Below are 26,892 nucleotides of genomic sequence, written 5' to 3' on the forward strand. Positions count from 1 at the left end.
TCTCATATCACTTTGAGCTCTCCCTCTTCACACATAAAATAATATACACTCAGATCAAAATTTCATGTCCATTTATTGATCTATTTGGTTAGTAATCATGTAACAATATACATGAAAATGGTAAATGAGGAATGGGTGACTGTAATGAAAATCTGGGTTGCAGTTCTGGTAAGACTGCCTCTGCTGGTGAGTTGACCGCATAGCAGATGTCTGTAAATGTGTCTGTAAAGTCTACAATTCAATTAATAAAATGTTTTTTTCTTTTATGTTCTTTAACACACAACACACACACACACACACACACACACACACACAAAACTATAACGACAAAAGTTTTTTTTTTTACAACTGATTTTCTCCATACACTTTCATTCACACAAACATGCTTTATTAACCCCATACAGTTAGTTGCTGGTGTGCACACACATACAATGTATGATAATGCTGCTTGTTTACATAGTCACGTCTGATTATTAAAATGGTGTAACATTCTGATTTCATGCTGATTTGTAAATGGTGTGTGTGTGTGTAGGATTAGTTTTTGCACTAATACTTTGGGTTTCCATTAGAGTGCATTACAACTGTAAAGCATGCAGATTAAACTGTAGAATGGTTGTAACACTAAAAAACATCTCTGAACAGCACACACAAAATTCTGTGTGACACAGATAGACTTACCTTGTTGGTTGTATACGCATCCCATACAATGACTTTTCCATCCTACAGGGGAGAAACATTTCAATAAACAAAAAAACATTTCTAACTATGATAAAAAGAGTAGATAGCAAAGTAAATGACATTTCCTTTTCTAATAAATGTTAAAGAATTTCACACACCATTGCACTTGTGTATATGGCTGTGTGACAATAAAGTGATTTGATTAAAGGAAAAGTTCTTTCAAATGTATATATTTCTTTTTCCATACAGTAAAAGTGACAAGCTGTCAAGTACAATTTTTAAGGCAAGATTTTCAGTGAATAATGGTTCAAATTTTAGCATGTTCCTTACACACAGCTATCATTTGACTTCAGAAGACTTGGAATATAATGCACAAGTGGTTAGGACTACTTTTGTCTATTTGAAGCTTGATAACCACAGTCCCCTTCCACTTTCATTGTATGGAAGACAGCAGCTTGGACATTTGGCTAAAATTCTCATTTCTGGGTGAAGTACCCCCTGAACAATGTCGTTCCATGAAAGCAGAACAGCAGTTTGGTACTGTGATGGCTTATAGTGATGATGATACGTCCGGTTACCTGAGAGGAGCTGACGATCCTTCTCTTGTCCCGGCACCAGTCCATACACAGCACTTTATTCCCATGTCCCTTTAAAGTTCTCCTGGTCTTCATGACAAACTGACCCAAAGCCTCTATCTTCTCTGCCACCTGATGTACTATAGTTAGAAAAACACAAATCTCCATTAACACACCACTGATAGCCTTTTATTTTACTGAAAATCCATCCAAGGGTGAGAAGTTGTTATACTATGAATATAACAGATTAAATGACCTGCATGGTTTATGATCTGTATTTCTATGTGGTTATAAGGAGGTCAGGATATAAATCAGTACATGTTCAGACAATTACAGAAACCCAATAATATTTAAAAACAAGAAGAATCAAATTATTATGTTGATATGTGGAAATATAAGTTGCATGTAAAATAAAGAATGTACGTTAAATAAGACGTCACAAAAAAAAAAAAAAAAAAAAAACTACATTTGATCAGATTTAACTACCCAAGTTAGCGTAAAAATAGGTCTACTATTAAATATTTACTTATTAGATTATAACAAGTAAATCTGAATATCAAATCTAGATCTAAATGTTAAAAACGTATCCTAAATTGAACACCTAAAACTTCAAACCAAATCTAATATAAATCTAAAATACAAAATGTTACATTTAAATAAAAATTAAAATACGGGCCTACAACTAAAAATAAAATCTAAATAATACATCTTAATGTTAAAACGAGCAAATCAGCTCCTCATAGTATCATAACATTTTAATCCACAAATGATTTAGGACATGCTATGCGAACATATTTCGACTGCACGAGATTATAAATCATATGAAGTCTTTTATTTTGAGTCTGTACGGCAAATATTACGGCTGTGCCCTAAAACCTAGTGTGCTGCCTACCTGGATAGCATTTCTAAGCGCCCGTTTTTGATACCCAACATGCCGCACGCGCCTGGTGCCCATAAATGCAGTCTATGTAGGCAGCACACTAGAGTTTGACACGCCGCCGCTGTGTTTTTACTCACACTCGACATCGTGCAGTTTTGCTCTCTCCTCCTCCAGTTTGATTTTCAGAGATTCAGACTCCGCTTTCAGCGTGTTGATGGTTTCGCCCTTCGCCAGTCCCTGACAGGCCATCTTTTGAATAAAGCACAGATATATGACGAATATCAGTAAATATGAGCTTGTATCACGAGATGAAAGACTCATACAGCTCGGCCCTCACAGCTGATGATGCGCTGACGTCACCGCGAGCGCGTCACGTGACACATCCCCGCCATCAGCATCACACGTTTATTTCTGAACCTCAAGGACTGAAAAATGGCCAAAATAACATATAGCCTGCTTCTGAACGAGACGAATTCCCTCATTTGATCTTTAAAATCAGTTAATCACTGAATAAAAAAACGTAAAAATAATGAAATAAAACTGATATATTTCTAAAACAGGCCTGTAGTGTGGGTTATTGATAAATAATATAATACTGTAGTTCATTTAAAGTTAATTTGCGTAGTCCTGTCCTGCGAGTGACAAACTAATTTTTAAAAGTACAAATAGTTTATGTACAGTCTCTCAATTAAAATTAGGTTTAAAAAACTGTTTTAAAATTATACAGGAATTAAAAATTAAAAATGGTATTTAAAATACTTTTAAAGTATAGAGTAGCCACTAATCATGCTTTATTTCTATTCTACACTGTTACTAAAATATGTTTTCCTGCATTCAATTAAAATATCCTGCATACTGAATATATTATTTTTTTAAACTTTTTTATTTATTTTACCCTGCATATTGCATATATTTGTTTTATGTTAATTTTCCTTTTTATTTTTATTTATTTTTTAAATGTATTTATATTTTTAAATGCATTTATTCTTTTTTTATTTCTGTATTTCCCTTTTTCACTTACCCTTAAAAACTGCCAACTGTGATTTTTATTTTTGTTATATTTTTTGTTTCAATAATATTCCACTATTACTACTAAAATAGTTTTCCTTGCCATATAATTAAAATAAACTGCATATTGCATATATTTCTTTTATTTATTTTCATTTTCCTTTTTAATTTTTAATTGATTAAAAAAATGTATTCGTATTTTTAAATTAATTAATTTGTAAATGTATTTTTCATTTCTGTATTTCCCTTTTTTCAATTCCCCTCAAAATTGTCTATTGTTGTTTTTTATTTTTGTTACATTTCTAAAATAATATTTGTACCACTACTTCTACTAAAATAGTTTTTCCTGCCATATCATTAAAATATCCTGCAAATAGCATATATTATTATTATTATTATTATTATTATTCATTTTGATTTTTAACTTTGAATTTATTTTTCATTTTTGTATTCATTTCTTTACCCTTAAAATTGCAAACTGTCATTTTAATTCTAAATGTATCTTATAAACTTGATGTCTGGATGTTGTTCTTGTTCAAATGTTTATCTGCAATACAAAAACATAGACAAGCTTTGTGGCTGTAATAATGTTGTAGTATACCACATTTAAAATAAAGAATAATATACATGTGGTAAATGCTGATGTTGGTGTTCTGTATAAGTGTCTGTGCTGTTCTCTAGATATCTGCTCATGACTGCATGTGTTATTAAAGAGCTCTCAGATAAAGCACTTTACATGAGTGTTATGTGTGAGTGATGACATGAGGATGTGTTTCCCAGTGTCCTTCACTGCCATGAGATAAACACTCAAGGCCATTAAATTAACAATATGAAACAGAACATGAAACAATTTAATATAGCAGAGAGAAATCAGCTTCTGAAAGATTAAAGTCTTAAAATAAGCACTGTGACGTTGAACAGTTTGTGATGACATACCAGCTCCACACACAGCGAGCAGTAGTTGATGGGCTCATTCTTCAGATAGATGTTCATCAGAGGTTTGCTCTGACTGCAGTTATCACACGGGCCAAATGTGATGGCCAAAAACGTCTGGTCGCACATCTCTGCGTCTGTTTAAAGATGGGCCTGTACACACGAGGAGAATTTAATGAATGAACGTTACATTTATATAGCGCTTTCCTGACACTACACTCAAAGCGCACAGTGAACAGGGTACTCTCCTCAACCACCACCAGTGTGCAGCATCCACCTGGATGATGCAACGGCAGCCATAGTGTGCCAGTACACTCACCACACACCAGCTATTGGTGGAGAGGAGAGAGTAGAGTTATAGAGCCAATTAATGGATAGAGATTATTAGGAGGCCATGATTGAGAAGGGCCAATGGGGGGAATTTGGCCAGGACACTACTCTTTTCGAGAAGTACCCTGGGATTTTAATGACTACAGAGAGTCAGGACCTCAGTATAATGTCTCATCCAAAGGATGGACAGATTTACAACAACCACACACACACAATTTATGACCACATGAAATCCAAATGTGACTTTTTTGTCTTTTTTATGTCACAGGAATAAAAAAAAAATTGATCTCCTTAATATTTCAATAGTTTCTCCTAGAAAGCGATAAGATTACAAGGTGAGCAAATATAGACGTTTATTGAAGTGTACCGCTTCTCAGATGTTTCTCCAGAGAAAAAGACCCCCACAATCTCATGTGTCTCCTCTAAAGTTTCAGGAGAGAGCTCAATATGACTTAAACTGCGTTCAGATTTGCAAAGATACAAAGTCTGCAGTTAAAAATCAGAGCTCCCATTATGAACCCAAAATTTCTCATCAAATTCTCCAGATTCTTTACCACCTGTCTGCGATTAGAAATAGCAAGTTTCAAATCATGGTTAATAGCTGTTATGAGGTCTTTAAATGTTTATATAATAAGGAAGCTGTTAAAAAAGTGTAAATGTGAACGTGTAGTATCTTTGCATCAGTATTACATCCATATGTTTTAAACTAGTCAGACAACACTTTTTTAAGATAAAGTTGTCACAAAGGTGATGAAAGTAATTACTCAAGCCCATGCAGTACCAAAAAATAAAAAAATAAAAAAATAAATTAAAAATATAATACCAAATAAATGTCTCCCCTTTCTGTGATTTAGTAAGGGCTGTGTGTGTGGCTACAATTGGAGTAGCATCCTCTTACTATTGCTGCTCTGTGTAGTAGGGTAGACCGAGCACAGTTGTTACACAGTGAATATTTCCCTTCTAATGCAAGTTTGAACCTTCATTTTCAGTATGCACATTCACATTTGCATCCTCTCTCTGTTTGGAAAACTTGAAGAACATAGTCCACATTGATGAGAAATTATTAGAGCACATACATTTTGGGGGGTAACTTTTTCATTTTCTTACTCCTACATACAGATCTATCTATATAGATAGATATACCTGTAATTATGCAGTGTAAATGATTTTGTAAAGTAGATTTTTTTTTTTTGGTTTGTTTGCATGTGTGTGCATGTCACAGGATGTCTCTTATCAGGCTGAGGAAAACTTAGAGAGTATTTCCAGCTGATGTGTTAGAAAATATACATATGCAAGCATTAGAAAAAACAATCACAGAGTACAAAATGTGTCAGTATATTTCATTTAATGTAGGCATAATGCCTTATTTAGCACATTACAAATTATTACAACTGTCCCGGCGTAGTGTTACAACTGTACCTGCTATGGGACAGTTGTAACAAAAGTGCTTCTTGTTTTCAACCACTAATTGTAGAAAATAGGAAAAATGTATGCAGGTTTTTGGCATTTATATAGTTAGTAGACAGATGAAGGTATCTCATATGAAATAATAGCAAATTGTATGTATGGTCAGTTAGATCTGTATTGAAAAACAAAAAAGCAGTTAATTTAAATGTTACCACATAAAGCACATTTGATTTTTTACCTAACACAATTCAGCCGACAAAACATTTGTATTTCTATTATCTGCAGAATTTTTAAATAACAACAATACTGCCCTAAAAGGCAAACCGCAGTAGCCTAACTACACATTTAGTTAAAATAGAGTCTATATCTGTCCTGTGACAGGCGGATATGACTCAACTATGCTCAGTTTTAAAGAAACAACTGACAATCAAAAAACTTTGAAGCCATTTTTCTCACTTTCACTTTTACCTAGGCTTAGTTACTGCATTTTGCCTTTATGGGACAAAATATTATGGAGCCCCTAAGGGGACATTGTCTCTTTCTTTATTGCATCATTACACCACACAGAAATCTGATATATGGTATATGCAAAACACATATATAAAATATATGTTCATAAATGGTTTTCACTGATCCTTTCACTGAAAAGTCACATCCTTGTACACATATTTCAAAATGCTATAAAAATGGCAATTTTAATACACGTATGTAGCATATGTTTTCCCAAATAATAGTGGAATTTGAATATTATGTATGCTTGATATCCATCCATCTTCTTAAGCAGCTTGACCTGTATAGGGTCGCAGGTAGTGCTGGAGCCTATCCCAGCTGTCTCGGGCCGAAGGCAGGGAAACCAGTCCATCACAAGGCAACACACACAGACATACACATTCACACGAGGGGATTAGAGGTCTTCACGGGTCCACCCTAACCTGAGGACCCGACCCGAGAGCCGTACGGGTTCGGATCTTCGTTTTATACAGTCAGCCGGGTCCGGGTTGGGTTCCATTCTATTACTGTGGGTCCCAGGTCTGTTTAACATTGTGTGTAATACCCGAGTCGATCCGAGAAGACCCGGCCATGATCAGACAGCTCTGATGATGATGGAAGTGCTGTGTGTGTGTTGTAACTTAAAACACTGTAAAATTAGGATGAGAAAGTCGGGAAATAAGGTGAAAAACATACAAGAGTGGACTCAGTGCAGCAGAGCCACAATGAGCTGAGTGATGTCAGAGGCAGAGTGGAGTTAAAGGTTATGAAGTAACATAAACCCATTGGAGCAACCCGAGGTTAGGTAAACATACCACAAACACACACACACACATACACACACACACACACACACACACACACACACACACACACACACACTTTATTTGCATTGACTGCAGGGTTAAAGAACAAGAAGTGTTATAAAAAGTACATATCTAATGATGAAAGTTGTGTATTTTAGGTAGAAAGTTATCACTGTGCCTTTATTACTAATCCACCTCAAATCTGTCATGTTTGCCTTTGTGGCTCTAGCAGTTGGAGACAGATCAGGAAAAAAGTCAGAGAAGTCAAGACAACATTCAGTACCCCTGCCCACATCCCCCCTCCCCCTGTGCCTCAACCACAGACTCCTCTACAGCCAGATACCCAACAACAGTCCGATGCCCAGAAGCAGCCATCACCACAGCCACAACCTGCCCTCTCTTCCTCCCCTCATCCTTCAACATCACACACTTCAGGGAAGAGAAAGAGAAAGCACGATCCCACTGAGAAAAATGTTGAGAAGCGCAACATCCACTATGCATTCACTGAATATCGGAACCACTTTCTGCAGCAGCTCCCAGAGTCAGAGGGAAAGCGGTTGATGAGAGAGATTCCCAGTTAATGTTGTTTTACGGAGATGTTTATTAAGACAGAAGATATTAATTCCAGTTCTTTATTCAGTTGAACAATTTTATGATCAATTGAATCTTATTATTTATTTTTATGAAATAAATTGTTTTACTGTAAATTGTAAAAATGTTACAAGTATCTTTAGAAGAAAAGTACTGTCAGCTAAAACAATGAAGAAAAAAAATATTGTTTGCATGTTATAAAAATTAATAACAGTGAATAAGAGATGAATTAGAACATTAATAAATAAAATGCAGAATACCACTTTTGTACGGTCCTCCTTTTGTGTTCCACAGACTAAAGACAAACAGCTTTGGAACAACATGAAGGTGAGTAAATAAAGAGAATTTAAATTTTGGGGTTAATTCTTTTAAAGGGATAGTTCACCCAAAATGATCATTCTCTCATTATTTACTCACCCTCATGTCATCCTAGATGTGTATGACTTTCTATCTCCAGCAGAACACAAATGAAGATTTTTTGAAGAATATTTCAGTTCTGTAGGTCCATACAATGCAAGTGAATGGGCACTAAAACTTTAAAGCTCCAAAAAGCACATAAAGGCAATATAAATATAATCCATCACAATCCAGTATTTTAATCAATGTCTCTTAAGCAATCGAATTGGTTTTGGGTGAGAACAGACCAGAGAACAGAGAATTTTTATTTGTGTTCAGCAGAAGAAAGTCAGTCAAACACATCTGGGATGGCATGAGGGTGAGTAAATGATGAGAGAATTTTCTTTTTGGATAAATTAACACTTTAACTTATCAAAATGCAAAGATAAAAAAAAAAAAAAAAAAAAAAAAAAAAAAGAATAATAAACAATTGATCAATCACATTTTTACTGAATAATCACTGTCCAAAAGAAACATCTAATTTGCATGCAGTGTCCCACGCTGAACAATCATGTCCTGAAATAGCAACATTCCAGCATCAGATACAAAGTAGTCTTTAAAGTTGTCTCTGACAGACAGTGCTCTTTGGGTAGCCCTCTCTCGAGTCCACACATGATCCTGTAGGCAGCTGTCACCTTCTTTGAGATGTCTCCACTCACCAGCTTGCATAGACCCTTCTGATGTTGTGCTGTCAACTAAGGTAGTGGTCATGTACCTGGGTCAAAATGGTAAGAGGTGATACAAGTTTAAAAACTAGTTCAAAATACATGTGTCAATATAGTAGTGTAAATTTAATCTTTGAGTTTAAGTTGAAAAGGAAAAAATCTAAATGACTTTGAACTGAGAAACTGAAAACATGTTCTCCATGGAACAGGTGTATTCTAGTAATTATTTTGAATGGCCTTTACATATATATATATATACAGTACTGTGAAAAAGTTTTAGGCACGTGAAAAATGTTGCATAGTGAGGATGTCTTCAAAAATAATGACATAAATAGTTTTCATTTATAAATTAACATCATACAAAGTCCAGTAAACATAAAAAAAATCTAAATCAATATTCGGTGTGACCAACTTTGCCTTCAAAACAGCAGCAATTCTCCTAGGTACACCTGGACACAGTTTTTCTTGGTTGTTGGCAGATAGGATGTTCCAAGATTCTTGGAGAATTCACCACAGGTCTTTTATCTGTTTAGGCTGTCTCAATTGCTTCTGTCTCTTTGTGTAATCCCAGACTGACACAATGTTCAGTGGGGGGCTTTGTGGGGGTCATGACATCTGTTGCAGAGCTCCCTGTTCTTCTACTCTAATCTTTTCTATTTGCAAAATGTTTGGGAGTCTAACATTTATATTTCCTATTGACACACTAAAGCTGAAGATATAAATAACCATCTTAAGACAAATGAAACATCTTATGTGCAAGACCTTTGCACAGTACTGTATATAAACTCAGCAAAAAAAGAAACGCCCTTTTCCAGGACACTGTATTTTAAAGATAATTTTGTAAAAATCCAAATAACTTTACAGATCTTTATTGTAAAGGGTTTAAACAATGTTTTCCATGCTTGTTCAATGAACCATAAACAATTAATGAACATGCGCCTGTGGAACGGTCATTAAGACACTAACAGCTTACAGATGGTAGGCAATTAATGTCACAGTTATAGTTACTTAGGACACTAAAGAGACCTTTCCACTGACTCTGAAAAACACCAAAAGAAAGATGTCCAGGGTCTCGTGAATGTGCCTTAGGCATGCTGCATGGAGGCATGAGCACTGCAGATGTGGCCAAGGCAATAAATTGCAATGTCCGTACTGTGAGACGCCTAAGACAGCGCTACAGGGAGACAGGAAGGACAGCTGATCGCCCTCGCGGTGGCAGACTACGTGTAACAACACCTGCAAAGGATCGGTACATCCGAATATCACACCTGCGGGACAGGTACAGGATGGCAACAACAACTGCCCGAGTTATACCAGGAACGCACAATCCCTCCATCAGTGCTCCGACTGTCCGCAATAGGCAGAGAGAGGCTGGACTGAGGGCTTGCACAAACCCACACAGGCTGGCAAAAAGTGCTCTTCTCTGACGAGTCATGGTTTTGTCTCACAAGGGGTGATGGTCGGACTCGCGTTTATTGTCGAAGGAATGAGCGTTACACCGAGGCCTGTATTTTGGAGCGGGATTGATTTGGAGGTGGAGGGTCTGTCATGGTCTGGGGCGGTGTGTCACAGTATCATCATGGGCTTGTTGTCATTGCAGGCAATCTCATCACTGTGCGTTACAGGGAAGACATCCTCCTCCCTCATGTGGTACCCTTCCTGCAGGCTCATCCTGACATGACCCTCCAGCATGACAATGCCACCAGCCATACTGCTCCTTCTGTGCATGATTTCCTACAAGACAGGAATGTCAGTGTTCTGTCATGGCCAGCGAAGAGCCCGGATCGCAATCCCATTGAGCACGTCTGGGACCTGTTGGATCGGAGGGTGAGGGCTAGGGCCATTCCCCCCAGAAATATCAGAGAACTTGCAAGTGCCTTGGTGGAAGTGTGGGGTAACATCTCACAGCAAGAACTGGCAAATCTGGTGCAGTCCATGAGGAGGAGTTGCACTGCAGCTGGTGGCCACACCAGATACTGATTGTTACTTTTGATTTTGACCCCCAGTTTGTTCAGGGACACATTATTCCATTTCTGTTAGTCACATGTCTGTGAAACTTGTTCAGTTTATGTCTTAGTTGTTGAATCTTTTTATGTTCATACAAATATTTACACATCTTAAGTTTGCTGAAAATAAAAGCAGTTGGAAATGAGAGGATGTTTCTTTTTTTTGCAATATATATATATATATATATATATATATATATATATATATATATATATATATATATATATATATATATATATATAAGGATTATCACGCCATTGACCTACCTGTGTGGTTCTGGCACAGAGTCATCAGCCTGACACAGAAAATTGTGCAAGGCTACATATGCTTTGACAATGTCTACAGCTTTCTCTGGCAGGCAGTCGATGGGTCTGCTGAAGATCCGGAATCTTGAGGCCATGATTCCAAAAGCATTTTCAATCACTCTCCTGGCTCTTGCTTGGCAGAAATTGTAAATGAGCTTCTCGTGGCTGAGGTTTGACCCTGTTGAGATATGGAGAGAAAGTAGTTTCTAGTTTCATATCTCTAGTGTATTATGAAAATGTTACATAGAGCAGTAAGCAACAAACAATGTTTAAAGATATGAAAAAGAAACCAAGGTCTAATCACACTGAACGCAGGTCCACGTAGAGAAAACTGACAATTAATAACTGTTTTTACCAACATGGTGAGAAATGCAAGCAAGATTTTAACTTTATTGCTCACTAAATACCATCACACACACACACACACACACGCATATATATATATATATATATATATATATATATATATTGAATGGTATCAAACAGATAGAGGCTGTGTCTCGTTTGGTAGGATGCATCCTCTGGAGGTCGTGTGCTTTGAAGGCTGCAGTATACCGAGTGTCCTCCTTTAAACAAGTCTCGTTTAAACGAGATGGCCTTCGTAGGACGAATGGAAACAGAACGTAACATGGTTGCTATGACAGCACGCCACTCTTTAACAAGTGCGAGCACTTTTAGTGAGAAGGGAACAAAGTCCCTTTGGAAGGGAATTCATGAGGTACATTTTAGGAGAGTTATAATGATGTAGAGAGAAAAGAAAATAGATTTTACAGGTGTACTTTTAGTTTACTACTTTATTTTAATTATATATTAATATAATTATACATATTATATACTGTGCACCCATCTACTGAGGTACTTCAGCTTGGGAATTAACATTCCGTTTGAACATAATATTTACAGGCAAATTGGCATTTTTTTTTTTTTAGACATTTCTGTTGAAGCAAAGAATTGTGGGTTTGAGTGCCCACGACGGATACACCCCATGCATTCTCCGAATTCCCACGAAAGAAGGTCGCATTCGAAGGCTGCATTCGAAGTGTCCTACTCACTTTTCTGAAACGAGACTGCCACGATGACGTATGCGGCCGACAAATGCGACCTCGGGAGGACGCAGCCTTCCAAACGAGACACAGCCAGAGTATTCCTAGTAATCAAACACATATATCTTAATTAATAGAATTGCCATTGGATAAGTCTGTGGCACCTACCTGGATAAGGCCTCATCAGGTTCTCCTTCAGGGGAAACGCCTTGTCGCACACAAGTACAGTGCATCCGGAAAGTATTCACAGCGCTTCACTTTTTCCACATTTTGTTGTTACAGCCTTATTCCAAAATGGATTATATTCATTATTTTCCTCAAAATTCTACAAACAATACCCCATAATGACAACGTGAAAGAAGTTTGTTTGAAATTTTTGCAAATTTATTAAAAATTAAAAACGAAAAGAAAAATCATGTACATAAGTATTCACAGCCTTTGCCATGACACTCAAAATTGAGCTCAGGTGCATCCTGTTTCCACTGATCATCCTTGAGATGTTTCTACAACTTGATTGGAGTCCACATGTGGTAAATTCAGTTGATTGGACATGATTTGGAAAGGCACACACCTGTCTATATAACATCCCACAGTTAACAGTGCATGTCAGAGCACAAACCAAGCCATGAAGTCCAAGAAATTGTCTGTAGACCTCCGAGACAGGATTGTATCGAGGCACAGATCTGGGGAAGGGTACAGAAAAATTTCTGCAGTACTGAAGGTCCCAATGAGCACAGTGGCCTCCATCATCCATAAATGGAAGAAGTTTGGAACCACCAGGACTCTTCCTAGAGCTGGCTGCCCGGCCAAACTGAGCAATCGGGGGAGAAGGGCCTTAGTCAGGGATGTGACCAAGAACCCGATGGTCACTCTGACAGAGCTCCAGCTTTTCTCTGTGGAGACAGGAGAACCTTCCAGAAGAACAACCATCTCTGCAGCACTCCACCAATCAGGCCTGTATGGTAGAGTGGCCAGACGGAAGCCACTCCTCAGTAAAAGGCACATGACAGCCCGCCTGGAGTTTGCCAAAAGGCACCTGAAGGACTCTCAGACCATGAGAAACAAAGATTGAACTCTTTGGCCTGAATGGCAAGCGTCATGTCTGGAGGAAACCAGGCACCGCTCATCACCTGGCCAATACCATCCCTACAGTGAAGCATGGTGGTGGCAGCATCATGCTGTGGGGATGTTTTTCAGCAGCAGGAACTGGGAGACTAGTCAGGATCGAGGGAAAGATGAATGCAGCAATGTACAGAGACATCCTTGATGAAAACCTGCTCCAGAGCGCTCTGGACCTCAGACTGGGGCGAAGGTTCATCTTCCAACAGGACAACGACCCTAAGCACACAGCCAAGATAACAAAGGAGTGGCTATGGGACAACTCTGTGAATGTCCTTGAGTGGCCCAGCCAGAGCCCAGACTTGAACCCGATTGAACATCTCTGGAGAGATCTGAAAATGGCTGTGCACCAATGTTCCCCATCCAACCTGATGGAGCTTGAGAGGTCCTGCAAAGAAGAATGGGAGAAACAGCCCAAAAATAGGTGTGCCAAGCTTGTAGCATCATACTCAAAAAGACTTGAAGCTGTAACTGGTGCCAAAGGTGCTTCAACAAAGTATTGAGCAAAGGCTGTGAATACTTATGTACATGTGATTTTTTTTTCATTTTTTATTTTTAATACATTTGCAAAGATTTCAAAAAAACTTCTTTCACGTTGTCATTATGGGGTATTGTTTGTAGAATTTTGAAGAAAATAATGAATTTAATCCATTTTGGAATAAGGCTGTAACATAACAAAATGTGGAAAAAGTGAAGCGCTGTGAATACTTTCCGGATGCACTGTACATACGGACTTCTTATGTCGCTTCCAGGTAGTAGACCTGGAGAAGGAAGTGGAAGTTCTCCATCCAGGAGCTTAGATCCAAAAGCACTTCTGGAGAAAACACCGGCATCACTTTCCCTTCCAAATGCACCAACGTCAACGTAACGGAATTGGTAACGGGCATCGCACGCAACCATCAATACAATTGAAAAGTGATTCTTATAGTTGTAATAATCACTTCCCAAATTTGGTGGTGCGGAGATGTGCACATTTTCTGTCAATGGCACCAATGCATATTGGAAAATTCCAAACTTTCCAAAAATCATGTGCAATGCTTCTCCACTGAAGGAAAGGCCACGAAATGTTCTGCCAGGGCATCCCAGATCGCCTTACATGTTTCTGTGCTGATTTGGCATACAGTGTATGACCCAAGTTTGTAACTTGCTGTGACAGCTCGGTGGCTTATTCCCGATGAAAGATAATGGAGAGTAACTGCCAGGTGCTCAGACATGCCAATAGGAGCATAGGTGTGTTCTCTCCTATCTGGTGTACAGCTGGACATGGTGAAGAAACTCATCAAATTTAACAGCTGTCATTCTGAAATACGCTGAACTAAAGATAAATACTCTCCATCCCTCCTCCTTGTGTGATTCAGCGGACGCACATACCACCTTCTATTTTGTTTTTTATGTCATCTTTTCAGCAAATACAAAAGCACACACTCCTCAACTGTCGACATGTTGGCTACATGTAAATGACTCCACTACATCTTCTTCTTCTTGCTGTTTTATGGCGGTTCACAAACCCATTGGTGCATTACCGCCACCTATCTCCCATTTGGACCATCGGCACTCTATTTACAAATAAAATACCTACACCACCCTATCTACCTTGACACCTAATTTCCTAACCCCGTCAGGGCTGCAGCTTCAGCTGGCGCTGCATGTTCAACTCCTCCAGCTTCCACATGCAGCCCCTAAATATAAAAATAAAAAAATAAACAAAAATCGTTTCAACTTATATTCGATTAACTAGCCCAGAACTTTCCAGATATTTCATAACTATCCACCTTTTTCACAGGCAGTGAAATTACCCATTATGCTTAGCGTGTTCTTCCAATGCGGATGCTACAGCCTTCCGCTTCACAGCTTATTCCCATTACCAAGCACTGAAATATCACTAAAGAGAGACTGACATACAGCACACAGAGAGAGAGAGAGAATTCACGAATATGATGCACTAGATTTAATTACACTTTTTGTTGAGCAGTTCAATATGAAAACAGCCAAATCGCTGACATTTAGGGAATCTAGAAATCCCTACTGGTCGCTTTTTAAGGTTTGAAAAAAGCAAGGAAACATCTGTGAAAAGAGAACGCATGGTCATAATAGGTTCCATTTAAAAATCTACAGATTTGAGGCACGTACCTTTGCATTATTTCTGCATTAAAGAGCACCTATTATGGTTTTTAAATGTGCCTAATTTTGTTTTAAAGGTCTCATATAATAGATTTACATGCATCCAAGGTCAAAATACACTTTAATTTGCTCATAATTTAAATTGCAGCATTACCTTTTTTTCCAGTGTCAAAAATGACTCCTTCAATGATCCGTTCTAAAGGATTCATTCTAAACTCCTCCTTTCAGAGAGCTTACTCTGCTCTGATTGGTCAGATGTCCCAGTCTGTTGTGATTGGTCTTCCGCTTAATGTAGTGTTTGAGGGCGGGTCAAAGCTGTTCGTGAGCAACCAATGAAGACCAGAGGTGGGTTTTTTGTTACCAAATTATGTAGGTTAGTAGAGGAAGTAAGTCTGGAATTACAAAGGACTTGTTTCAGGTGTTCAGAATCGGTTCTTTCTTTTGGGAGGCAATAACTCCATTTGTCGTGCGCTTTGATTTTTGAAACTTTGCAGACTTTTTTACATTCACAAACAGCTATATAACACCCTACATGAAAGGTAATATTTGAAAAACCATAATAGGTGCTCTTTAACAAGTGTCGCCTTCTCTCGCACTCTGCCTAGAACAACTTGGTCTCTCCCTCATTCACAATCACTCACATCGACATGAGATATGAACCTTGTAAAGATTATTAACAAAACAAAGGCTTGGTTTAAATGTTTTTCATCTTTGTTATCTTCCAAAATGTTTTTTTTTAATCAAGTGACAGAGAAATATTTTAATGCAACCTCTGATTATTACATCTGGTTTGACACGGAATGTTTCAGCATCAGCAGCTTTTGGGGGGCTTATTGTTCATTTTGCAGTCATTTTTAAGCCACCTGTAGTTGTTATAACACCCTATAACAGCACATAATTATACAGACCCTTAGCTGCTCGCCATCACCAGTAACATTAGTCTAGCTGATAACAACAACTAAGCGGAAGTGTGAAGCATCCGAGAGGAAGTCTCTCGCAGCAATGGCGCCGCCCATGGAGAAGTCAGGAAAAAGGTGGATAGATCTTTTATTATTTCCTTTTTGTGGAATTAACAAATTCTTTAATGTAAGCTGTTCTCCCTTTCTGCTTAACTCTTCTATTACACTCTTTCTTTCCACTCTATATTTCCTACACTGAACAATTACATGCTCCACCGACTCACTGACTCCACACACTTCACAAATCCTGTTGGATGTTTGCCTATAATGTACTGTTCAGCCCTGCATGACCCAAACTTAGTCTTGTTATTATATTCTCTTCTCTCCTTCTCCCTCCTGATAACCTACCCTTTCCTACTGCTGGTTGAATTGCATACAAATGTCTGCCTTTTATTTCATTATCCCATTGCTGTTGCCATATGCTATTAATATACTTTTTGATTATTGATTTTATCTCTGACCTACTAAATGACACTTGGATATCCACTGTTTCCCTCTCTAATGCCTTCTTAGCCAATGTATCCGCCTCTTCATTTCCCTTCAACCCCACATGCGCCGGAACCCACAAAAACTGAACATGTATATTATTCTGCAGTAATGAATATAAATCCTGAAGAATCTCTATTACCAAATCCTGTCTTGTAACTGATTGCTGAACATTCAGACTTAAGAGGGCTGAGCTTATGTTTACACATTGAACTCTAACTTCACTTACCCACTTTACTGCCATCATTACAGCAATCATTTCTCCAGTAAACACCGATAAATAATCTGATATCCTACTTATCCTAGACATTTTCAACTTTGGAATTGTGTATGCAACCCCTACTCGACCATTTTTTGGATCTTTTGAAGCATCTGTGAAAATGTGTGTGAAATCCCCATATCTCAACCCCACATACTCCCTAAATTATACACTTCTGATTCACTATGTCCTTCATTTTGTCTTATTTCTAATAGAGTTAGATCAACAATGGGCTGTGGCATGACCCATAACAGTACTGGCAGCTTAATTAATATTGATGCATATCTATACTCCTCTAAACCCATATCTTTAACTAAATCACGAACAACCCAACCAGTACTGGTGCAATACTGGCCCATATTCCCAACTAGGACTCACTACCTTTTTTGTAGGGTGATTTTTCACTCTGGCCTCCTAAGTTTGCCCAATACGACCACACTAACTGCTGTCTTCTTATTTGTAGAGGCATTTCACCCATTTCAACTTGAGCTGAAACTGGAGATGTTAAATATGCTCCACAGCAGATTCTTAAAGCCTGAGACTGAAATCTGTCCAGTTTAATTAATTGAGTTTTACCATATACAGTACAACCATAGTCCAGTACAGACCATATCATTGATGTCTATATAGTCTTTAATGCCATTCTATCTGCTCCCCATATTTGACCCGACACACATCTCATTACAATCAATATTCTCTTGCATTTCCCAACCATCTTATCTATATGTACTCTCCACGTTAATCTGCTATCAAACCATAAACCCAAAAATCTTACTATGGATACACGTTCTAATTATTTTTTATATAATTTTAATTTTACTTCCAAAATTCTTATTACTAAAAAGGATAATCTGTGTCTTTTCTGCTGAAAACTTGAATCCCTCCTTTATCGACCATTCCTCTACTTTATTTAATGCAGACTGCATCTTCTTCACATTATAAGCTATATTTCTTCCTTTATACCAAAGAGCCTCATCATCAGCAAACAATGACTTACCAATTGTTATAACTACCTTTGAAAAAACATAATTTATCATAATGATAAACAACAGAGGACTTATTACACTACCTTGAGGTGTTCCATTATCCACCACCCCACTAGAGGATATGGCTACCCCAGCCTTCACCCTAATTCTTCCCCCAATTAAAAACTCTTTTATCCAGTTGTACATTCTTCCTCCTATACCCATCCTCACTCATTTTATTAATAATCCCTCTTTCCATAACAAATAATATGCCTTTTCTATGTAAAAAAAAAAAAAAAAAAATACAGCAATTACACATTCTTTATTAATAAATGCCTTTCTTATATCTACCTCTAACAATATCATTGGATCCAGTGTCCATCGCCCACACCTAAACCCACTCTGATATGGAGTGAAGTAATTTATTTTTTCTAAATAATATCAGTAACCATTCTTTCCATTATTTTACACAGATGGGAAGTTAAAGCTATCGGGCGATAGTTTGTGGGGATACTTGGAACTTTGCTTGGATTCATTATAGGTATAATTAATGCCTCCTTCCAGCTCTTTGGCAATACACCTTCCGTTCATATTCTATTATAGAATGCTAACAATACTTCCATTGAAACATCAGTAAAATGTTTCACCATACAATAACTAATCCCATCCTGCCCTGGGGTAGTTTGTTTCAATCTTCTCACTGCTCGTTTTAATTCTGTCATAGAGAATGGAACATCCAAAAAAATTATCCATTGCCTTTCTTATCCTCATTAAGTCTGGATATTCTTTCACTATATCTTCTCTTAATTTCTTACTCTACTCTGTTAAATTATCTGAACTGACAAAAGCCTTCAGAAACATTTCCACTTTATCTTCATCCTTCATTGCTATATATTTCCATCCATATTTAAAACTGGGTACCCATACTCCTTTTAATCATAGTCCATACTTCTTCCATTGGCATACTCTTCCCTATTTCACTACAAAATGATCTCCAATTTACCCTCTTAGCCTCTCTTGCTGTTCTTCTGACATCTACATGAGCCTGTTTATACTCTATCAAATGCTGAAAATTATGTGATTTCCTGATCCTCCTAAATGCTTCATTCTTCCTTATTGCATTTGCATACTCAACATTCCACCAGGGAACTATCTTAGTTTTCCTACCTTTACTCCTTGGAATATACTTTTGTTGCTGCTGATTGTATAGCTTGTATTATTTGTCCGCTAATCATCTCTACTGATCCATCTTTTTGTATTTTTATGTTCTTTAACCCTTAAAATCATTACAATTATTAACCAAACCACAGTTCTTGACTTGCCTGTGTATCTGCCACCAGGCCATCCCTAACAGTTTCCCATGTCATCCCCTTCACTCCAGTATCTTCCAGTATTAACAGTAGATTATATATGCTTCATGCAATATGCCTTATTTTCTGGTGTAACAGACTATTCATTACATGCCGTTGGTTTCTGTGTGCATGTCAATTAGAAAGTAATTTTTAGACAGACGAGATAATGGAGCACACATTTTTGGAGCGAGGAGGAGAGATAATCGTTTACAACCCTTCAAATAAATGGATATGAATCAACATAGAATACGAGCGAAAGCACTGCAACTATTGTCACGTAGTTCCTGTTTTAAAGTCATGTGATTTCCTGTTCCCTCATGTGATCTTGTCATGTGTTTCCCTTGTTCATTTGTCTTGTTTTCATTGGTTCATTGTTTGATTATCTTGTTATTAGTTTAGTCTTGTTATTGGTTGTCATTGCCCATGTCTATGTATTTAAGCCCTCATGTTTTCCATTGTCGTTTGTCAAGTATTGTTGGTGTAATGTTGTGTCATTGTTCTTTCATGTCAAGTCAAGTCTAGTCAAGTCATTTATGTTTGTTTGGTTTTGGATTTCATGTTGTAAATAAACTGCACTTGGGTTCTTCACATCATCTCGTCTTCATCTGCCTGTTACTGCCAGCCATCATTACAACTTTCTCAAGAATGGAAGAACAATTTTCATCAATTCATCAGCCTCTTGTTTACTATTATTGAGGGCATAAATTAAAATGACTGAATTCCTAAAATGCAGGGTAATAGATCAAGCAGATAAGGACAGCGTTCATAAAGCAAACTTGGTCAGTAAATTAATCACTCATGATGATGAGCTGTTATGGCAGAAACCGAGAGAGTAAAAGTGCATGCATAACTGCTCTCATTTTTTCGAGAATAGCCAATTGCATACAAGCACATGCCTTATGAATGAATGAATGAATGAATGAATGAACGAAAGAACGGACAAACAACATGTGTATTTGTATTCTATCCCCCAATATTACGATATTTGAAAACACGTTTATATTACAATCATTACATCTTTAAAACGTTTGTGAGAATTTAAGTGTAATTTACAGTTAATTTACAAAAGATAGTGCTGTTGGTTTTCGGGTGCATTTGCATCAGAACTAATAACAATGCAATAACAATTTTGTGTGTGTGTGTCATATATATTATACTGTTTATATTACAACAATTCTAATACACTTTTTTTCATTTTCAAATTACATATTTTATTTTTCATTTAAGTCATTTCTCTAACCATGACGTTATAATGAAGGCTTTGTGAAATTGCAACTTTTTGAATTACAGATTTGAATGACAGCAGACACATCAACACTATTGTTCATCATTCCATGTGACTCAGTCCTGCTAAATTTGTTTGAAATGACACGTGAGGTACAACACAATGTCATATCACTTAGGAGATATAGCACTAAAATCAAAAGTATCTTGCTAAATAATTTTAACCCTGACTACTACCGCATTAATTTTACAGTTGAATCTTCGCCATAGTAGGATTAGTAATTTTGCCCTCCGCTCATGTTTTCCACAAGACTAAAATAACAACATGCTGCATGCTCAGTCTGACTCCTACTACATCAATTTGCAAAGAACCCTGAGGTACAACACAATTTCATATCACTGACGAGCCACAGCACTATAATCAAAATTATCGGGCTGAACTATTTTAAAACGCATTTCCATGTACACCTATATAAAATGACCGAGCCAATGAGAGTAAGTTATGGGCGGAGCGACATGAATAGCCCCGCCCCATACGTAGCCCCGCCCCGTTCTGCAAGCTGCAGCCAGGGATACTTGGGGACAGCGGGAACACGTTTAGGCCATGCGTTGGCCAAGCACTCGCGTGTGCGTTCGCGTACTGGCGTTAAGTATGTTTCGGCCTAAGGCGCGCACGGGAAAGATGAACACCTTCTTCACTGATGTGAAAAAAAAGCTCAAAGAAAAAGAATATAAAGAGGTCAAACATAGCGGCATCTCTTCTGTCTGGGCCTCCTTCATGCAGATTGTGGACAAAGACGAGAAAAAAGTAAGCGCCGTTAAGTGTATTACGTGTGGCGCACTGTTAAAGTTCGACTCGGTGAAGACAGGTACGTCGCATCTTTTAAAGCACGTCAGGTCATGTGAAAAAAACGTTTTGACCCAAGCTTCAGTAGCGTCATTTGTCAGAGTGGGTTCAGTTCCAAAAACAGCAAAGGAAGCTATTTTGGAAAAATGCACAAAAGTCTGCGCAAAGGATTTAAGGGCCTTCTGCATGTTTGAAACACCCGCGTTCACGGAGTTAGCGCAGACAATAGCAGACACAGGAGCAACACATGGCCCGTGTGATGTGAAGGACCTACTTCCCTCTGGTGTGACGGTATCTCGTTTCACACAGAAGAAATATCAAAGTCTCAGGGCAGAGCTCCTGCCAACAGTTAGGAAAGCCATAGCCGATGGACTGGCATGCGGAGCATCCACAGACATGTGGACGGATGACCACAGGAAGGTCACTTACAACTGTATCACATTGCATTACATAGATGACAACTGGGAGTTTAATAGTAGGGTCATATGCACATGCGCATTTCCACTCGGGGCAAAGAAAACAGCCTCGAACCTAAAGACAGAACTGCTCAAGCAACTGGGTGAATTTGGTCTGACCCCAGAAGAAATCGAAAGATTGGTGTTTGTCAGCGACCAAGCTGCAAATGTGCAGGCAGCGCTCTCCCAATGGGTGCACAACAGCTGTATAGCACACGTACTGAATACAGTGCTGAAGCACACCTTCAAGAAGTCTAGGGAAGGTGATGAAGAGGATGATGGAGAGCAGGAAGAGCTGCAACAAGTAAGAGCCTGCATTGAGCAATGCAAGGCCCTGACGACATTTTTTAAACACTCCGGATTACAAATCCGACTCAAGCTGTCTTTGAAACAAGAATGTGAAACAAGATGGAATACCAAACTGGATATGGTCCAGTCTGTGCTTGATGCATTTGAAGACATTCAGTCCATTTTGCTTGAACGAGGAGAGATGCATCGCACGAGTTACATATCCAAAGACATTCTTCAGCTGCTTGTGCAATTCCTGCAGCCTTTCAAGCAGGCAACTGAAGAGCTCAGTGGCTCAAACTATTCTACTATCAATTTGGTGGCCCTCTGGAAAACCACGCTGACCACCCATTGCCAAATCACCCCAGCCGATGCAGTACCACTCGGGATACTGAAACGCAGGTGTAGATGTAGTCTAGTATTTCTTTTCTAATTTCTAACTCATTACCTGTACATGTATGTATGTAGGCATGTTTGTATATTTGATCCTATATGTGAAAAAGTGCTATATAAAAAAGTTCTATTATTACTATTATTATCATTAATTTATTCACAGTTTGCTATAGTTAGGCCTATTTAGTGTTGTGTTATTGGATTATTCAATTAATTCCATTCTATTCTATTTAATAGGTGCGCGGGACTTCTGGCTGAACGGGTAGTTTTGGGTCACCACGAAAAGCTTGGTGTGCTGCTCTGGCCAAAATTCAAGCAGCTTCGGATGTTCACCTTTGCAGAGAGGGAGGACATATATGAAAGCGCACGTAGAGAGTTGGCCAACTTCCCCCCATCTGAAAGAGCTACAACTGAGCCTGAGGTGAGCGCCCAGCAGAAGAAAGAGGAAGATGAAGTGGAGATGGCTTGGCCAGCACCAGCGCCGCTCTTCAGCCAGTGGGCTGACATCCAGGATGCTGACCTTGACACAGGGCCCGACGAAGTGGAACAATATTTGCAGCACAAGCCCACAATGCCGAATGATGGAGACATCCTTACTTTTTGGAAACACAACCAAAATATGTTCCCATCAATGGCACGACTGGCAAGAAAAATACTTTGTGTGCCTGCATCCAGTGTGAGTTGTGAGTCGGCCTTCAGCATCTCCAGTCGCACGTTGGAGAATCGTCAGACCTGCCTCAGCACTGCTAGTGTAAATGCCTTGCTGTTTCTGAACAGCAACATGTGAACATGGGAGCTGTGCCGGTGAAAGCAGGCCTACACATCTAATCACCACTTTATTAGACATAAAGACTTACACACACAGCTTAGAGAGCTAAAGACATATTTTTTGCACGGCTTATTTAGCAGTTAATATTTGATGGAAATTTATTTTTCTACTCACTGGTTCCTACTTCCTACCTAGGTCAAGGCTTCAAGAACGCATATGTTAAAATAGAATTGGGATATGTTATATAATGGCAAATTACTGGCAATTGAATGCACACTGCAGTGACCTAATAGCTGAAAGAGAAGATAGGCTGTGGTTGCTAAGGTTTCTTATAGTTGTATAGCCTATATTACACATAAAAGCAGCACTCTGTCTATTTACAAGAGCTTTTTTTGTTCATTACTGCAAGACAGTATTTATTTGTTTGTTTAATTAAGTTCCTGGTCCGGCTAGCCATCAATAAAAGTTTCATTGTTGATGTGAAATGCCTGGTTTTGTGTGCACTGGGGAATCAGAGGATGCATCTATTCTACTTAGACTATGTACTTGGCAGTAAATATTGATTAATGTAAGTCTAATTTAGTTGAGTTTTCCTGTTCCTACAACAACAACTGCAAGCAAACTGCAAAGGGCATCTGTGGCCACAAGGGAGTACCAAATGACTTGCTATGGCTGGACTGCACGTTGCCAGTGAGGTGAAGGGTCAGAGAGAACAGAACAGAACAGATGATAGCAAATTAGCAATGCTAACGTTAGCAGCAGCAATCGCTATTATAGTTCAAAAGGGCAAACAATTATCTTACGTGAGACACAAAAAAACAAAAGCAAAGCTGATTCTAAACAAGTCGCGTTTGACCTTTTTCATGATCATAACGTGGATTCTTTTTACAAGATTCATCCTAAAGTACAATTACAGAGGGTAACCGGTGCATATTATGATCATGTGTTCTAAGGGTCAATGAAGTGACGCTCATTTTTGTCCAGATCTATTCAATTACAAATACATAAAAAAAATGCAATTCACACAAACCATTTACTTGAATACACCTCTTCTATGATGAACATATTTTCAATTGCTGAGTTTAAAGTCATATTGATATATTTATTCTGGGGCTTAAAGTAAAAAATATCATGTGGTGTCCAGAGACAGTAAAAAAAAAAAAAAAAAAAAAAAATCATTAAAAGCTAAAATTCCTGAAAAAAGAAATGTTGGCTTGTCTAGTGCAGAATAATCTTATTGTTATTTCTTTACAAAAAATAAGCAGTGAAACAATTGTGTTTTAAAATGTGATTAAAAACACTATTCTCCACCATATCAAAGTCATTGGGTGTAACCAGCATGTAGGTTTATATTGACCATAAAACAGAGTGGACACCTTTAGACCCTCAAGACTGAGCATGAAGTCATGAAGTCAAAAACATCTGATATTTATTTTGACATGTTTATGAAAAGGCACGTTTTGTTCATGTGGTGTAACCCTGAGAAAAAGTCTTGATATTTTTATATAATTTTTAATTAAAAAATATATATATATATATATTATCTTGAAAAATGTGTTTGAAAACTTTTTGGAAATTAATGATTAAGTTGTTTATACTCTCATGTATTCAAGGTGCAAAGAAAGTATTAGAATATTTTTTACTTGATGGTTACACCACAAGAAAATTTTAAAGTTAGATTTTTATTTTGTAGAAAATGCTATAAATGTTTTTCAAAAATGTATGAAACCAAACTGGACACAAAGATTACATTTCTGAGAACATAACAGATGTTTAAAGATAAAGATTTCTCATTATAACACCTTGTACAACAACAAAAAAAATTTTTAAATGTTTTTTTTTTTTTTTTTTTTTTATGTTTACCACAATCCTTATTTTTCACACATACATTTTTTTAAAAAAAATTATAAAAACCTATTGGAAATTCCCAAGGGAACCTACAAATTGATGTGGTGGCTAAAAGGCTCCATATATATTTTTTGAAATTATTATTATTATTTTATTGTGGAATAACTAGCTGTTTTTTTTTATTTTTTAGAAATAGTAGGTTGGAAACGGTGTTTCAGCGCATGCGCAGTACATGGTGGCAGAACGCAAATAGACTGTGTTCGATTTGACAGATTAGATGATTAAAGGAAAGTACGACACAAAACCATCATAAATACACAAATATTCTTAGCTATACAGTTATTATAATGATATGAGTTAATAACATATCTGTAATAATGTTTTATTTGTTTGCTGCAAAGCAGTGAGTTGAAACGATCTCCTCAGTCCAGTCAGCTCAGTTGATGGCTTGAAGCCACAGCTGTGTACAAGAACCCTCAAAATGATTTTTATCGATGGAATCCGATCAAAGTTTATTGTTTCTGACGGGTTCTGCCTCCACTTCCGTGTGTGACGTAAGCAGTGACGTTGCCAAAGGATTGATCTATATGCCTACTGTGTAGTATTAAGTACACAAGCTAAGAAGCCAGTAAACAGCACATGCAGCAGATGTCAACAGTCTAATCTCACGACCTTTAGCCTGCTGGTTACTGTCTGCGCGTACAGGCCTTTGATGAGGTGTATTCATGACCATTAAAAACCACACCATGTTAGAATGCTAACATATCACAAACACACAGGTGTACTGGCAGTGATGTTACAACATTATACCTGAGCTAAACAAAATTCAGAGTTCAACAGTAACGCAAACGTAAATACATGTTAATGCATTTAATAACAATAATTATCTACTAATCTTTCATTTACCATTTGACTGCATTCAAACTGACCAATACAATCTATTCACCCACATAGAGTGTGAAAGTTTTTTCTACAGACACTTGTAAACATTTGCGATATTCAGTTTCACATTAAAGTTGAACTAAATCTGTTTATTTAAACTTACCTTTTAAATAATACTTGTTTCAGGTGTGTGCTTCCAGTATAGGCTGCAGTCTTCAGAGGGAGGAGAAAGGGACTGAACCTGTGAGAAAGGCAGGTGATAATCTTCTTATAGGAGCATTAGGGTTTATAACTTGGAGAAGTTTTACCAGCTGAAATAGTAGCCAGTCAGAGACATACAAGCGCTCACAAATAGTCCTGGTTAAGCTGGTTAAAGCTCAGGGCCCGTAGTTCATCAGTGAAACACTGATCAATGCAAAAATAGTTACAGTATGTGTTCCTGAAATAGCCATTTAGATCCTGACATTGACATTTATCTTACTGAGTTTGACAGAAATCAAAACAATCAGTGAACAAAGCACACTATAAAATCCAAACAGCACACAGTTCACATCCTAATGTTTTAACGGAATAGTTTACTATAAGGTGGGCTGACCCAATCAGCTGTATTGTAAACATCCTGTACATGTGTATGTATATATATATATATATATATATATATATATATATATATATATATATATATATATATATATATACACACTGGCAGACAAAAGTTTGGAACAGTACAGATTTTGCTGTTTCAGAAGGAAATTGGTTCTCTAATTCACCAAAGTGGCATTCATCTGATCACAAAGTATAGTCAGGACATT

At 37.6% G+C, this 26,892-nt stretch overlaps 1 protein-coding gene across 1 annotated transcript in view; it reads right to left on the minus strand.

The window, feature by feature from the left end:
- The window catches only part of LOC127456334 (guanine nucleotide-binding protein subunit beta-5b), a 55,503-nt gene extending 29,121 nt beyond the window's left edge, over nt 1-26,382 (minus strand). Inside the window, exons 1-5 of the mRNA XM_051724781.1 lie at nt 26,244-26,382; nt 4,078-4,227; nt 2,271-2,382; nt 1,257-1,393; nt 679-720 (exon numbers count right to left, since the gene is read on the minus strand). Coding sequence (XP_051580741.1) covers nt 679-720; nt 1,257-1,393; nt 2,271-2,382; nt 4,078-4,203 — 417 coding nt within the window. The 5' untranslated portion in view covers nt 4,204-4,227; nt 26,244-26,382. The remainder of the gene's footprint in view (nt 1-678; nt 721-1,256; nt 1,394-2,270; nt 2,383-4,077; nt 4,228-26,243) is intronic.
- Between the last annotated feature and the right edge of the window lie 510 nt (nt 26,383-26,892).

The sequence above is a fragment of the Myxocyprinus asiaticus genome, chromosome 18 (genome assembly GCF_019703515.2).
Source record: "Myxocyprinus asiaticus isolate MX2 ecotype Aquarium Trade chromosome 18, UBuf_Myxa_2, whole genome shotgun sequence".
Classification (NCBI taxonomy): domain Eukaryota; kingdom Metazoa; phylum Chordata; class Actinopteri; order Cypriniformes; family Catostomidae; genus Myxocyprinus; species Myxocyprinus asiaticus.